The sequence below is a fragment of the Linepithema humile genome, chromosome 3 (genome assembly GCF_040581485.1).
Source record: "Linepithema humile isolate Giens D197 chromosome 3, Lhum_UNIL_v1.0, whole genome shotgun sequence".
Taxonomy (NCBI): Eukaryota; Metazoa; Arthropoda; class Insecta; order Hymenoptera; family Formicidae; genus Linepithema; species Linepithema humile.
The window spans coordinates 6,122,278-6,138,290 of NC_090130.1; the positions used below are offsets into that span (position 1 = coordinate 6,122,278).

Genomic DNA, 16,013 nt, shown 5'->3' on the forward strand with positions numbered 1-16,013 from the left:
AAACGGGACGTGATGGTCCGGTATTACGACATTTCGTGTAACGCATAAATATTTTTAAAAATTGAGGAGAATTTTACGATTTAGAATGCGCTAATGATTGTCGAACGGTCGGAATACGAAATATCTTTTGACTTGTATAACTTGAAACGTAACAAAATGGCGAGCTAGTGAGTGAGTGTCTTCGTCTCTGTTGTTTTGTTTTACTTGTGAGGCGTTTACCTGTCATATACGGACTTTTGAGATCTTCAAGAGTAATACAAAAGGAACTTTGCGATTCATAGGTTATTTTCCATCTAAGACATAATCAGAGTACACAAAATTATTCTGTTGCTCATTGCATATCAAAGATAGAATAATACTTGTGTCGTTTTGTGTAGATTGAAAATAACTGAAAATTGCTTTTCGATCCATGCGAATACAATATGAACGATTTTAATTAATACATATGAACGCGACCTAACCTATCCATGTGTTCGATGTGTCATCGATGAATCATTATTTACCATTGTTCGTCCACACTGCCATCGGAATATATTGAGCATGGCAGCCCCCGAAGCGATCCAAGTCAGCTCTCTGCCATTACCACCCGTCCAGTATATCAATTCGTACTCGGACGAGAATGTTCGCCGTGGAAGAGCTCCGCGGCCACCGCTGCCGATACACGAGTCTTATATGATGTTCGGCAATGCCTTCAATGCGGACGACACAATCATCAGGTCGTTGGAGTTGCAAGGAATTAAGAGATTATACCCGCAACACTTCGACCGGCGACGTGAACTAAAGAAGCTCAATCACTCTCTGCTTGTAAATTTCTTAGATTTGATAGATTTACTTGTCCAATGCCCTGATAGTCCGCGACGTGCTGAAAAAGTATGTACATATACAATTATAATTTAAATCAACAAGTCTTGTGCACTGGGATTTGTAATATTATTTTGACTGTGATCTTTTAAGAAATATTGATATAATCTTGTTGTTTTACAGGTAGAAGATTTAAGTTTATTATTTATCCATATTCATCATCTATTGAATGAATTTAGACCACATCAAGCTAGGGAAACATTACGAGTTATGATGGAATTACAGCGCAGACAACGGCTTGAAACAGCACTACGTTTCCAAAAACACCTTGAAAAAGTATATTATTAGAATTTCAAATTTCTCTGATGTTTTCATAAATGATTTGTTATACATGGCATTATTCCAGGTGCAAGAAATACTGCAACATGCTTTACAGATGCTTCCAGATACGGAACTGGACTCCAAACTTGCAATAAATACAGATGCTATGGAATCTGCAGATAATTTAGGTCTTGAACAACAAAATCAAGATCCATGTAGCCCAAGTGATCGTATCATGTGCAAAGCGATAGACGATATGATTTCTTCTAATGGATTGTTTTAAGATTTTTTTTACTCCAGTATGACTGTTTACTGCTAAATATGCTGTAATAATTTTATTTTGTAATGTTTATAATGCTTATTAAAGTTATTTTACAATGTTGTGTATATCAAGTACAAATTTTCAAATTTTGTGACCTATATATCATATTAAAATATTACACAAAAGAATGGCTTCTAACAAAAATAATATTTTCAATGTTTTTTATATATTTGTCGCTTTGTTTTCACCTGTAAATTTTATTCTTCAAACAAAAATTGTAGTTGCTTGAAGATTAACGTTTTATTATTTATACATTAGTAATACAGGAAGTTTGACAAATTGTAACTCAAGTATATCATTCGTATCCTAAAATTTAGTAAATTGAGATTATTATATATGATTGTGCAAATCTAAGCGCATCTAATGCAACTACACAAGTTTTTACAGATATTAATGCAATATAGAATCTTAAATATAGAATAGACATAGATCTAGTCACACATGCGTGGACAGTTTGACGGCTTATTTCTAAAATCAATTGTTCTAAATCAACAGATTTTTTTCAACTCATTATTCCCTTGAAATACCTGCATTTACTGGGTAAAAAAACACCATGTAGTATTAAATAATGTTATTTATTGAAGTAGTTAGAAACATTTACGAATTGCAGATAACATAAAACCTTTCTACATGATGATAATGGAGAGAGGAAAAGGAAAGACAGAACACAATGCTTGTTAAACTCACCTCACAAAACAGCAATCACATGAAGGAAAAATATACACAAATACTTAATAATAAGTAGAATAATATCAGCTCCTGTAAAGAAAGTGCGTGTACTAATTAGTTTTTTCAAATACTCTCTGCTTCTTTGCATCCATCTCTCTGACAGAAATCTGTAATAAAAAAATATATATAAGTTTATATGACGTTCGCCTAGTCCTCAATTTCCAAGCCTCTTGTTAGTATGTATTTTCTGAAAAAGAAAAGCAGTATAATTGCTGCTGGTATCACTCTTGATCTTATCGAAGAAACATAGATTCATGAAACCAATATATTTTTACAATCAAAAATATAATATATATTAATAAATTAATATTTTTGAATATAAAATTGAATATAAAATTAAAATAAAATAACAAAAGTATTCAGAATTTATATTTTTCAGAATAAGCATATATAAGATATGAGAAGCATTATTAGAGAAGCATTTACTGAATCTATTGAAACAGGAAGCATAGATTGCGTATAAACACAAATATTGCTTTTTGTAAATGAAAAATTATATCTAATTATATCTGATGTTTCTTCGATCAAATTGTTCTTTTGCATGGCTGCTCGCTCTGATCTGCTCGAATCCTCTGTTACGCATGGACCAATCCTGTAGACAAACAAATATCAAGAAATATAAAGGTTTGGAGCTAGGAAGGCTAATTTAGGAATGGATACAAAAAGTGGTATTCTTGTATTGTTCTATCTGTCGTCTTGGAGATGAAGGAACTGTACATTTCCATAAGCTTGTGCCACTACGTCGATGGTTCAATTGTATAGTATGAACTTGTTGTCAGCATATTTCCGTTTTCCATTTTTATCGTTTTCGTTATTCCATCTTTATGCTTTGTTTCAATATCGTCAACTACAATCCAATTTCTATAATATTCTTGATAAGTTCTGTGCTGCTAAACTTCTTCTTTCTTCATATATTCCATGTTCATGAAATCAGTTATTGTAGCAGTATGTTCTGTTGATCTTAATACATTTGCGTTCACTGTACTCTGTTTGCATACTTTCATATATTTTTTTATATACGTCTGCAATATTTTTGGATTTTTATTGCAGTTTATATATTATAATGTTACAATTGTTTTCTGTCTCTTTTTCGATATTTGTAAAACATTGAAAAATATTTGAGAAGTCAAGAAAGTCTGCAGATTTTTAATTTTCTGATATATGTCTGCAATTTGTCAAAGCATTCAAATCACTGCTATGCTTTTGATGTGTAACGTAAAAATCATTGTTGTTACACGTACGATTATAGAGAGTAACAGTAGATTTTGCAATGTCACTTTTTTGAAAGCATTTTGTCAAACTCACAGGTTATATAAGCGTTTATGTTGTCATTCCAATCTCAATTGCTTTCAATGAATTTTTATGTTTAATAAAAATTCTTTCGCCACGGACCACGACCTCTTGACCTGAATCCGCCTCTTCCTCCAGATCTGTTGCCTTTGAATCTACCACGTCCTGCAAATAAAATCAATAAATAATAATTATAACTGATAAAGTAACATTGTCTGTAAGTTTCAATATTCTTTATCTTCTAATTACTTACCGTAGTTTGATATGTTTGAACTATATTTGCCACTAGGAGGTGTATATATTTCTCTTTTGCTGCTTTTATCTTCTTTGTTACGTTTATTTGAGTTGCTGTCATTTCCAAATGTAATCGGTGTGTGTCTTTTCTGAGCAGAATTCTTTTCGACCTAAAAGAGACGCAATAAAATTGAAATAATGTAAATCAAATAATTCACTGATGTGAATATATTGTAGGTATACATTTACTTGCAAAACAGATAATATTTATAACTGCATTAAAAAAATAATTACCTTCTTGTCAGTACAAGGCGTTTTCCATGAGAGATGTATTACACTTTTAAAACTGGGTGGTGAATGAAATAGATCCTTGATTAAAGTGTTGATGTTATTGGTTGTCTTTAATGCTACAACTTTTAACTGATTTTCGTCAGATTTCAATTCTTCCTCGGTTTTACCACTAATAGCTTCACGCAATTTCTTTATGTACCCTTGAATACCTCTTGCAAAGTATTGTAATCTCAATCGAAATTCTTTAAGCTGTTCTGGATCTTTTATCAAAAATTCAGGAGTCTGTTTGCATAGCTTATGAAACGCATACATTAAACATTCCACGTGACTAAATTGTAACTTTGGTACGTCAGTAATTTCTGTAGCTGGAGGAAGCGGCATGTAAGTCTGAAAGTGATAAAATAATAAATAATGGATTATCAATTTAGTTAATAAGACACAGACATTAGACAAAACTATTCGATTAAATCATAAATAACTTTCTTAATGATAATAAATTTAAATAAAAGAAACGGATATTATTTGTGATTCAACACGCAAAAATAAGATAGATTTGTAAAAATATATCATAAAAAAAGATGTTACTTACAGTAAGAGTGTTGTAGAGTTGTTGAACTTTATCTTCGGGTTTGTCAATAGTTCCGCAAAACACAGTTAATTCAGCAAGCAATTTTAATAGTTCCAATTGAATATCTCTACCATCGGGAGAAATAATCAAAGAAAGATGTGGCAAAACTTGCACACAAATGTATGAAACAAATTTTGATGAATCCGTCTGTGACTGAAAGAGGAATAAATAAGTATAAATAAAGCAATTAAGTAAAATATATAATACACATAACATTTATATAAATTACTCTAATATATATTAAAAAAACATACAAAGCAGTGCGTATACATACACTGAAAAATGGAAGAGCATGTTTAATACATTGCACCAATCTGTTCCATTGTTCGACATTAGTGTGTTTAAAAGGTATTGATAATTCAGCTTGTTCTATTATGATATCAACTAATTCTTGTTGACCAGTTACAGTAGATCCCAATCTAGTCCACGCAAGAATTTCTATGATACTATGAAATTCGTCAGCAGTTACATCCTGCGTAAAAAATATATTAGTTAAAATAACATATACAGGGTGTCCAATAATTGCTGAATCATCTCTCGGGTGTAGGTAGAGCGGTTTAAACCGAATAGAGAAGTCCTCTATCATTTTGCGATTTTCGCAATAATTAATAAGAAATTAATTTAAAAATATCGGCCAATTCGCACGAGTTTAAGAGCGCAGCGAGAAGAGATCCGTGGTGATACAGTCCACTGTTATTTGGTTACTAGGCGCGCGATAAATCGTTGGGAGGAGCGCTCTATAAATGACAATGGCACATACGAGCGGTGTGTAACGCTAGATCCTTGCGTCCTAGCGACCATGTAACAACGAGTTGCCTCTTCTCGCCGTGCGTTTAGACTCGCGCCAATTGGCCGATCTTCTTTAATTAATTTCTCATTAATTATTGCGAAAATCGCAAAACGATAGAGTACTTTTCTACTCGGTTTAACCCGCTCTACCTGCACCCGAGAGGTGATTCAGCAATTATCGAACACCCTGTATATCTTCATATATAATAATTATCGTAAATTAATAAACAATTACCTGTAATACTTTTTTACATTCTGCAATTAACAAATCCTCTGGTTCCTTTGTAATAACATCATGTCCTATTGCTTTGAGTTTGGTAGCTAGAAATTTTATACAACGTTCCCTCGTCGCATCATCACCATTAATAATTTGGCTGAAAAATCCGCTTAAAGTTCCTACAAGAATTATTTTGATTATACAATGTTACATAAATATTAAATGCTGTCCAAATCAAGTGACAAGTTCTTGCAGATATAAATTGTGTTGATTAATTAAATCATACCTTTTGGATCACTTTTCATAAGTGACATAATACTGTTATGAACTACTGCTAGTTCTGAAGAATCCTCAGCTTGCAATAATTGTGCCAAGATATCTGCAATTCGAGCTGTATGTTCTTTATTATCTTTGCAAAGCGATGGTAAGTCTTTAATAGCTTGTTTTCGAATCTGGAAAAGAAAATATTATGGATAAATAATTATTTTAAAATTATTAAAACGTAGCATAAGCCATTCTTGTGTATCGAAATTAAAATAGATAAAAATACAAAGGATTAAATTATATTTAAAAACTTACAGCCATGTCTTCATCTTCACATAAATCCAAATGAGCATTTATAGCTTCATCCGCTAGTTTAGGGAAATGCTTAAAAAACCTCGCAATAAATTGTGATGCTAAACGTTTTTCCTTGGGTGATCCTTTAACTGCTGTTAAAATTTCCAAATATTCTTTTTCATGCTGCAATGTAAAATAGTAACATTGTAGAAAATAATTCATAAATATTATGATAAACAATCTTTTTGATAAATTGATATCATAAAAATATTAACATTTTAAAATTTGAAAAAAATAATGATTTTATCAAGTTATTTATTTCTAAATAAAGATTCATAAAGAGAGAGAAAATAAAGATTCTTTTGTAGCTCAGTAAAACATCTAAATTAATGTCAACATTTATATTTCAATCTGAGATTAGTATTTCTACATATACTTTTTACATTTCTTGAAAGTAACATATAAAATTGCAGACTTTTTGACTTGTAAATGTATAAACAACCTTTATTACAAATTAAATCTTTTTGCGACAAACCAAATAAAAAGCGTTATTCTAACAAAATCACAGAAATAATATTCTATATGTATTAAAAATACATTATTCTGACACAAATTAACTAACTAATATACTAATCAAAATCATATTGGTAATAACTAACTAATATACTAATCAAAATCATATTGTTAATTAAGAAACTATTTGGTCAGTTTGATGACTCATCGTTAAATGATTACAATAATTCTATGTATATATACACAAGTTTCTAGTAAATCACTATAGCGGTTTTTCGTACACAGTAATGTTTACGAGCTATAGTGGTTTTCTGAGAAAGAATAAAATAACATGCATAAAAACGTGCACATGATCGCACATGAGACGCTATGTGTATTTTCAACTTTTCGAGATACATTTGACATTTCATGCAACGAGAATAATCACATAAATGATACTTATTGATAAAATTATGTAAAGATGAATGGGAAACAAAATCTTCTCGGTTATATTTACCGATCAAACGTGATTACTCAATATAACCAATAAGATACGTACCTGAACCAATTTATCCTTAGCATCAGCAAGGATGCCAAAATTTTTGTATAACTTTTCGATACTGTCAGTACTCATGGCAAAATTTATGCGTAGCGTTTTATAATCGACGACACAAGATACATGCACAGAAAATGCGATAGAAAATCCGAGAAAATCGAAAATTTTTGCCGGACGCCGAACACAGCTGAACCCGCCGAACTTACAACGATGACAAAGATGGCAGCGCAAGGGAATAAATTCCCTTTTTGAGAAAATAGTTAGATGCTAGCGCCTCCTACCCGGAAGTGGTAAACTAAATATGGATACGTAATGAAAACTTGGTAATTGCGCCAAATACAAATTTCAACGAACGCGTTAAAATGTTAATTTTTGTCTAATTAATATTATTCTTAATCATTAATATCGTGTACAAAAATATCTGTCTTTTTTTAATTATTAATATTTGTTTTTTTTTATTATGCAAATAATATTTTATTCAAATGTAATAGAATTAATAACAGATTTTCAAATAATTTCTATATATATTTAAATACTTGTAGAAAAATATTTCTAAAATAAACAATAAAACATATTTTACATAAAATATCTTTTATATTGAATAAAACAAAAGAAGAAATAAAAATAATATAAGTTAAAAAAGTAATGTTACTTTATTCTGCCCCCATTTGGAAAGCACTTCATAAAAAAATCTTAATTAAAATAAAGCCAGTAAATAATAATTTATAATATTGCGTACTAATGCTCCGGAAATTCAAACTGATAAAGTCAATATCTCATTACCTCATTTCCCGGTGTGCAAACCAACGGGAGGCATTCCTAGGAACATTAGAATTTAAGCGATTGGCTGCAGGCAGGGCGTTGACATTAGTCAAGGAGGCGATGCGCGTGTGATGTTGCGCTGGTTTTGCGATTGCACGGTTGCCCCCGTTAATAATACAGTTGAATTTGTTATGAATTGATCCAGCGAGAAACATGTCAATTGATCTGACGAAAAACAAAGATGCCTTGGTGGCTGCTTGGCACAGCGTGGTCGACGATAAATTGTCTACTAACTGGTAGGCGTACATTTAAGTTCCATTGCGTTTTGTCAATCCGGCATATACACCAAGTAGTTTCGGCATACGTACATACGTGCACACAGTCATTAAGTTAGCCGGTTCTTTTCTGCCGGTATCAAATCTACCATGCCGAATTGATATATTCTTGTGCATTCGCCGTAAGCTATTTTGTTTCACATAAACACCAGGTTGATGATAAGCACTCTTTCTATCGATTCTGATTTTTTAGCGGCTATTGCATTTTGTCGATGGGAATTCTTTTGTTATTTGTTCTTACTTTCTGAAAAATAGAATATACTAAAGAGAATATGCAAAATAATTATTATTAGAAGAAGCTGTCTTGATATCAATATATATTAAATATATATTTTTATAAATAAAAAATTAATTATGTAAATAAATATGATTATTCAAAATGAGAATTCATAGCAGCACGATTAACAGATTTATACATAATTTAGTTTATAAATTAACATAATGTAATCTTAAATTTGATTCGCAATTTGCAAATTTCAACATGTAAATCTTATTCGATCAAATATATTGCTTGAAAGCTAAGATATTCCTCTTTTTATTCTTGGCAGGGCTTTATTTGGCTACGAAGGGCAGACAAATAATTTAAAAGTAGCTGGAACTGGAGAAGGTGGATTAGAAGAGATGATTGATCGATTAAATAGTAGCCACATTATGTATGCATTTTGCAAAGTCACTGACACTAAAACAAGTCTACCAAAATGTTTGCTCATTAATTGGGTAACTAAAATAACTAGATAAAATTTGTCAAATTTTATAATAGTTTAATATGTATGGACTTATCTAATAAAATATTTCTATAGCAAGGTGAAGGTGCTCCCATTGTTAGGAAAGGAACATGCGCCAATCATATCAGAGATGTAGAACGTTTGTTAAAAGGAGCACATATAACAATTACTGCGCGCTCCGAAGATGATGTAGAAGTAGATGCAATTATGCAAAAGCTTGCACGGGCAACAGCTTCAGCATATAAATTTAATGAGCCTCGTGGTGAAAATGAAGGACACGCAGGTCCTATTGGAACAACATATCGCAGGTATAAATTTTTATCACATGATATTTATATTTCAAAATGCTGACTAATCTTTTTCAATTTTCAAGAAATTATTACTGTTCACGATACAGTTCTTAACTAATATGCACTTCACAGAGTAATTCCTGAACAAGAGATAAATGCATCAGAAAGAGATCAATTTTGGCAAAAGGAAGAAATAGAAGAGAAAAAAAGACTGGAACAGGAGCGGGTCCGTACTGAAGAAACACGACAGAAGCTCGAACGAGAAACTAGAGCTCGAGAAGAAAAGGAAACGCAACTGAGAGAACAAAAAGTATGTTGTAATCTTATCTTGTATTCATTTTCTTATCTTGTCTTTATTTTTATATCAAATATATGTACTATGTGCACTACTTCTATCAGGTAACCGCTAAGGAAAATTCGATCGCGCGGCAGAAGATGGCGGAACAACGCGCTGAAGAAGCGAACAATGTACGCAATCAGGTAGCCGCACAAAATTATACTAATGACGTTGATGATGATCATAAATCACGAAGCGAAGAGCTACGGAGGCAAAGGAGTAAAGAGACGCAACAATTGATAGCTCAGAGAACGATAAACGCTAGAGCGGTGTTCGAACAGAATTCAGCCGCCGGTCAGATGAAGAAGAGCTCTGCACAATTTTTACCTAAAAACAATCACGTAGAGTCCATGAGAAAAGCATTAGAAGAGGCTCAGATAAAGGATGAATCTGATGTAAAATCTCACGAAGAAGTGCCGGTTGAAACGAAAAAATCTACAAATGCGGAAACAGTAACGACTTCGTCTGCAGTGCCTCAATCTCAAAATGTCAATCAAGAACCAAAAACGACCGCTAATCCACAGCCAGAATCTGAACAAGCAGAAACTAAAGTAGAGTCTGTTGAAAATGAATTGTACAATCAATTAGATGGCCCATACTTATATTTCGACCCTAATAACGAAGGGATGAAAGCCAGAGCTTTGTACGATTATCAAGCCGCCGACGATACAGAAATTACTTTTGATCCCGGAGATATAATTACACATATAGACGCGATTGATGAAGGCTGGTGGCAAGGCCTTGGGCCTGACGGGACTTACGGACTTTTTCCTGCTAATTACGTTGAAGTTATCGACTATACTACAACATGATAAGACGTGCTTCCGAAGGAATTAATTGAGATCATTGTTCTGTTTGTTTCTTCGTAATTACCCACATAAAATTGTTTGCATGTTAAAACTGATACCGATGCAATCTTGTCCCTTGTTCCACCACAGTTTTAGGTGTAACCACGTGATAAAATGATTTTGAATGGTTAGTGAAAAGCTTTTGTAACGAAAATACGCATAGCATGTTTGATAGCTAAAACGCACGTCTTCAATAACATTTTGCGCCTTCCATTATTAAATGCCATTGTTCAATCCTAAGACATTTATGCAAGAGTGAGTATATACACAATTAATATTTCAATTAGTAAAAATTCAGAAACCAATTGAAATGTTAATCGTAATTGATGAAGTGTATGTGTCTTCCCAGCAGGCATATAAGTTTTATCCAATAACCAACCAATATTACATAAATATATCTTTTTATAACATTATGTAACAAATGACGAGATGTAGCAATAACTAAAATGCATCTTACAGTATAGAGACAAAACTGTGTTACTGATGAAATTGTAACAGCTTAGCATACGTCACTTTTAGAACGACAAATATTTCAATTTGTTATAGTTTAATAAAACAAAAAATCTAGCATTAAAGTATCCGCTTATATTAAAGTTGTTCTTTCATTCTGTATATTACCTTTTAAATATATTGGTGCTATCGTATCCCAAAAAAGGAAAAAAAAAGATGTATGGAGATGCCAATAGTTATACAACATTATAAGAGCGACGATGACCACGTTAGGCATGTACGATAAATGATTTTATTGTATAAGAGATAGAAGTTTTTATAAATAATTAATATTGAGATAAAATAGCATCACAATATCTATGTTACCTTAATGAAATAAAGAAAGTTATCTCCGATAATTCTGATTCTGTCCACTACCTCCACTACCCGCATGACTTAAAAACGCTAAATGACCCTTTGGGCATTTATTGGCGTAATGTCCTTTCTGGCCGCATTTGTAACACGTCACTTCTTCGAGTGGCTTTTGCGGTCCTCGCGGTTGCGGTGGCCCATTGTGCATATTCATATGATGATGTGATGTGTGAGAATTATTGTCAAGCTCTTGTCGTACTTGAGCTTCCCGCACGTCGGGTGGCATTTTGTTGCAATAAATCGCTTTATGGCCACCTTCCCCACAGAAGTGGCAAGTGATCATAACCTTTTTACCTTCTTTTGGTTGCATGTCTTGCACCGCTGGCAATTCAAATCTCGGACTAAACACAAAAATCAAGTTATAGATATAGGGATCCAATAAATTTTTATGGTATAATAATCACTAATATTTTATACAAATATACTTACTGCATAAATTTGCAATTTGGTCCCTCTGGACAAAAACCAGCTAAGTAAGCCATACACAGTACACGTCTGACATGCCGATGCCGACATAAAGGACCATGTCTACAGAAACCACGATCATACCACGGACAATCTCTGACTTTAGTTTCAGGATCAATGTGTAAGAATGGACATTCCTTATTATGACATGCATCTGTAATAATTCATCTTGTTTTAGATATAATTATATTTAAATATAATTTAGCTATATAAGTTGTAACATTGTTCAAATGCATAATAGTTCTGTTAAAATTGTTATATGTAATTCTTGTATAGAATACTTTATTAAGTTATTAATTTCAATAATAATGACAGTAAATAAATAATTATAATAGTTGTATTAGACTACTTACTGAATCTAGAGTAAAAATAACATTCTGGCATTTTTGTCATGTCATATTCATGTAAGAATTCACACTGATCTCCTTTTTTGCAAAGACCTCTTAACCAATGTTTACATACTATTGTGCGATCGCCACGAACATGTCTAAATGGACAGGAAGCTCCTTTACTGCAAGAACCTTTTGGATAAAATTGACACACTGCAGCAACTGATTCTGTAAATTATTAGAAGAAAAGAAAATTATTTTATTATATTTTTATAACTAGATGGTAAATTAAACTTTTATTATAATAAAATTTATTTAATTATTGCACATAACAATCTATTTGTATATCTATAAATATAATTTGTAATAAAATCTACTTTTTATCGTTAATTGTTTAAAAGTTCTAAGTGCAAGATATAGTATATGTTTTTATCAATTAAAGTAAGATGTAAACAAATATGATATTGTACTGTGCAATGTTAACCTACAATACACTGTATATAAACATAATATAGAAACATACTATCCATGCCAGTAAAAGGTAAAGGAAGAGCTCCATATTGTTCATCAAGAGCAATCTCAATATCAAATCGCATGCTATCCACACTTGCTACCATACAATCCATTATTATTGCAAGAATTTGAACAATCAAATACAAAAACACCCTGCTTTCGTTTGATCTGAAGTTTGGCTACGTTCAGCAGAATGCTGAACTATCTTCTTGTCAACACGTTGATTTGTTGGTTTTAAAAGTAAAGAGCCAATCACGTTCGACTGCTACTAAGCGGTTTGTTCTGCTGAACGTACCTTTTATCAAAGTCTAAGGGTGCCGTCACATGAAGCGTAACTTGCGTAAGCGTATCTTGTGTTAGCCAATCAAATCGTTCAGATACTATACGCAAAATTTTGCATATGATAGCTGAATGATTTGATTGACTGACATAAATTACGCTTACGCAAGTTACGCCTCATGTGAAAGCAGTCTAAAGGCGAGTGACTCGCTTTACTGTTAACTATGATTGGTCGATTTGCTTACGCCTTACGGTTACAAATAAAACTTTTTTACGTATAATGACTTTAAATCTTTTTTAGGATATATTTAGACAAACTTGAATAAGCGTATGACATATTCAAGTTAGTTTAAATATATTTTTAAAGTCGATATTGAGTAATTACTGTGATTGGTTCGCCGTATCAATCGATTCAAGATTTCGAGAATCGTAATATCGAAGTATTCTCTCTGTTGCTCATTGGATATCAAATAAAGACAGAATGATACTTGTGTCGACTTGTATCCTTTGCTGGAAAGCGGCCATATTCAGAGGTGGTCAGTCACAAATGCACCATTAAAATGGCGGAACTACATTCGAACCACTCCGTATCATTCGCAATTGTAACTGTTTAAGAAATATTGTAAATAACAAATTATAGATTATAGCAAACATTCGTAAGTATCAAATATACATAATAATGTTTTAAATATTGTGTACAATTGTCATTATTAGGGTTTTGATGTCAGCAATCCTTTTCTGTGTGCACACAATATATATATATATATATATATATATATCTATATATATTTTGTAGTAAACTGCGCTGGTTATATTTTTTGTAATAATTTGCTATTTTGACCATGTCTGATATTCATTCAACAATTTTAGATAATTTTTTACGGTAATTAATGTGAAGTTTATTGCTTTAACCGTACCAACATTGAAAAATGTGCAATTCATTCTTTAATAAATTTGAAATTACAAACGGTTTTAGAACGCACCGCGACGGCGATAGAGTCGCATTTCCGTTCGCTCGTATTTTTCGCGATTGTTACTGTATAAACAGATCTCATGCGTGAAAAATTATTGTGAATATTTCTCGTACAGCGAATGTTTGTCGTAGCGTGTTAAATGCTGTACAACTGTCACCATTGTGTTTTAGGTATAAAGATACATTTTTGTGAGCCTTTAAATCGATCGAAATTGTCTTCGCGCTATTTTCTCACCAAAGTTCCAACAAGTATGGTCATCAACAGGTATGTGCACAACATTGCTATATTCTACAATAAACGGAGCTGATGTATTTCTTGAATAATAATTAATAAATATTTAAAGCTATTTTATGATACATTGTATATTAATGATGTAAAATTCATCACCAATAATTGATCATGTTTGAATTTTTCAATCCCAGTGAGAAATAACATGTCAAGAAAATTTATATTAGATGTCTGTAGACGTTTTTTCTGTGCTTTTCACTGGGGCATTTTCGTAGGATTTTATTTGTCACAAAAATGTAGCTGCGTTCCATAAATAATATTAAACATCGGTGTGATTAACTTTGTCTTAAAATTATAAAAAATTGTTTTTTTCAAAAATTATTAACAACGTGATGTTTAAAGGCAAATCATCTGTATGTTTAATAAGCAAAATATTGATTTTTTAAAATCAAATTTGCTCAAATTGTAACAGATCGATAGCAAAAGATAGCAGCGCACGGTTAAAAAATAGGTAAGTCATATTTCATTTATTTCCATGTAATATTTTTTCTAATTAGCACTATTATTTGTTTCATTTACATCCATATTATTATATACAATTCGCTGCAGTATCGATGTTACAACCATCACCTGTGCATAGTTCTTGCGTGCAGCCCAGATGGCTGTACTCGCTACCTTCGAGGCTGCTTTCCGGTTACGTCAAAAGCATGAAGCCGCGAGATGCTGCCCTCTCACGATAGCGGGGAATCGTGCTTTCGACACTACGTGACAGAGGGCTTCGCGTGGGAGTAGTGGGGGAGCGGCGCGAGGAAGAAAATGGCCGACGGGGCTACGGTAAAAGGGCAGGGACGTCGTGCGAGGTGCGCGCTGCGCGACACGAGATTGCCAGTTTCGCGATAGACCGCGCGAAAAAGGGCCGTCGAACTTCCGCCGGGAAAGGTCCCTCGTCGTCGCTCGCGGTCGCGCGTCCCGCCGGGAGGTCGTTCAGACAGGACTGGAGCCCGTCACCGTCGCCGTCGCCACCAGCGATCGCTCGGCGCTACGATTCACCGTTTTAAAAAGCGTTCGCGGATCGAGTGTTGCAGCTGACGGAAGGGCTCGCCGAGAGGTAAACACGATCTCGTTACTAGTGAGGCTTCTGCCTGCCGTCTTGTCGTATTATCCAGTTTTCGTTCCCGCGTTTGCGTTGCTAAGCGTGCTTGCTTGCACGCGTCACTCGCCGTCGTGCGATCGCGTCGTCGCGCGATCGTCATCCGTGAGATTTTCCGCGTGCGACGATTGATCGATCAGCAGGTTGTGGCTCTCCCGCTCTCGCGCACTTGTCAGGGCCACTTGTGGCCGTCCGCCCTGCAGCTGCTTTTTAAAGGGCGTGCTGCCGTCGCCGTCGCGTTTACTCGTTTCTCGTTTTCGCGTTATCCTGTGTGTCCTCCGTACTGTGCGTTGCGTACGAGCATCTTTGTTCGCTGTCGTGCTATCCGTACGCGTACGGATCCGAGCGCACGTTCGAGAAAAGTCCGGAGTGGCGGACGCCGCGTCGCGGTTGATTATTTATCACGCGAGAGTCTACCTGCTGTGTGCGAGGCTGAATCGCGACGGGCGCAGTGAGATTTAAAGGGATCGATTTGTCAACATATCGATGAGAGAGTGCGCGCTGTTCTGACACGGTACGGCGGATTTTCGCTTCGCTTGTGAAGTATTATTACGATTTCCGTCACGCGTTTCTCGCGAGCACTCCAATTTGCGTGCGTTTGTCATTTTATTATACGTTGATAAAACTCAGCGTCCGTAATACTGTATCAGTGAATATTTCCTTGATGTTCGTTTTGTGGAAAGTAGTTT

General features: G+C 33.8%; 5 protein-coding genes across 10 annotated transcripts in view; 3 read left to right on the top strand and 2 right to left on the bottom strand.

Moving 5' to 3' along the window:
* The first annotated feature begins 144 nt into the window (after positions 1-144).
* Positions 145-1,515, top strand: MED7 (mediator complex subunit 7). The gene is made up of 4 exons (XM_012374116.2): positions 145-281; positions 378-870; positions 985-1,137; positions 1,208-1,515. The coding sequence occupies exons 2-4, from the start codon at positions 541-543 to the stop codon at positions 1,403-1,405; spliced, it is 681 nt and encodes a 226-aa protein (XP_012229539.1). The 5' UTR covers positions 145-281; positions 378-540; the 3' UTR covers positions 1,406-1,515.
* A 485-nt stretch (positions 1,516-2,000) lies between these two features.
* Positions 2,001-7,462, bottom strand: cass (cassowary). The gene is made up of 9 exons (XM_012374106.2): positions 7,232-7,462; positions 6,202-6,363; positions 5,909-6,074; positions 5,641-5,801; positions 4,891-5,088; positions 4,578-4,769; positions 3,992-4,375; positions 3,717-3,867; positions 2,001-3,628 (listed from the first exon to the last, which is right to left on the bottom strand). Exons 1-9 carry the CDS (start codon positions 7,304-7,306, stop codon positions 3,540-3,542), a joined length of 1,578 nt encoding a protein of 525 aa, XP_012229529.1. The 5' UTR covers positions 7,307-7,462; the 3' UTR covers positions 2,001-3,539.
* A 670-nt stretch (positions 7,463-8,132) lies between these two features.
* On the bottom strand, positions 8,133-12,906 carry Clp (Cleavage and polyadenylation specificity factor subunit 4). Of its 3 annotated transcripts, none has more exons than XM_067351056.1 (5): positions 12,704-12,906; positions 12,205-12,408; positions 11,816-12,005; positions 11,342-11,727; positions 8,133-8,565 (listed from the first exon to the last, which is right to left on the bottom strand). In XM_067351056.1, exons 1-4 carry the CDS (start codon positions 12,804-12,806, stop codon positions 11,361-11,363), a joined length of 864 nt encoding a protein of 287 aa, XP_067207157.1. In that variant the 5' UTR covers positions 12,807-12,906; the 3' UTR covers positions 8,133-8,565; positions 11,342-11,360. The 3 variants fall into 3 exon arrangements, with proteins under 3 accessions (XP_067207157.1, XP_012229537.1, XP_012229536.1); XM_012374114.2 differs by having other exon boundaries at positions 8,133-8,569; XM_012374113.2 differs by lacking the exon at positions 8,133-8,565 and having other exon boundaries at positions 11,245-11,727.
* Abp1 (Actin binding protein 1) lies at positions 8,145-11,373 on the top strand. 2 transcript variants are annotated; one of them, XM_012374108.2, is made up of 5 exons: positions 8,145-8,286; positions 8,874-9,042; positions 9,126-9,358; positions 9,473-9,650; positions 9,740-11,373. In XM_012374108.2, exons 1-5 carry the CDS (start codon positions 8,204-8,206, stop codon positions 10,487-10,489), a joined length of 1,413 nt encoding a protein of 470 aa, XP_012229531.1. In that variant the 5' UTR covers positions 8,145-8,203; the 3' UTR covers positions 10,490-11,373. The 2 variants fall into 2 exon arrangements, with proteins under 2 accessions (XP_012229531.1, XP_067207146.1); XM_067351045.1 differs by lacking the exon at positions 8,145-8,286 and adding an exon at positions 8,313-8,447.
* Positions 12,907-13,497: 591 nt separating the features above from the next.
* The window catches only part of Hers (Histone gene-specific Epigenetic Repressor in late S phase), a 110,048-nt gene continuing 107,532 nt past the window's right edge, over positions 13,498-16,013 (top strand). Inside the window, exons 1-2 of one of the 3 annotated variants that reach the window (XM_067351146.1) lie at positions 13,498-13,628; positions 14,117-14,210. The gene's annotated coding sequence lies outside the window, so the exon portion shown is untranslated. Of the gene's footprint in view, positions 13,629-14,116; positions 14,211-14,699; positions 15,283-15,303; positions 15,839-16,013 lie in introns of those variants that run through there. The other 2 variants (XM_012374163.2, XM_067351147.1) reach the window with 2 other exon arrangements.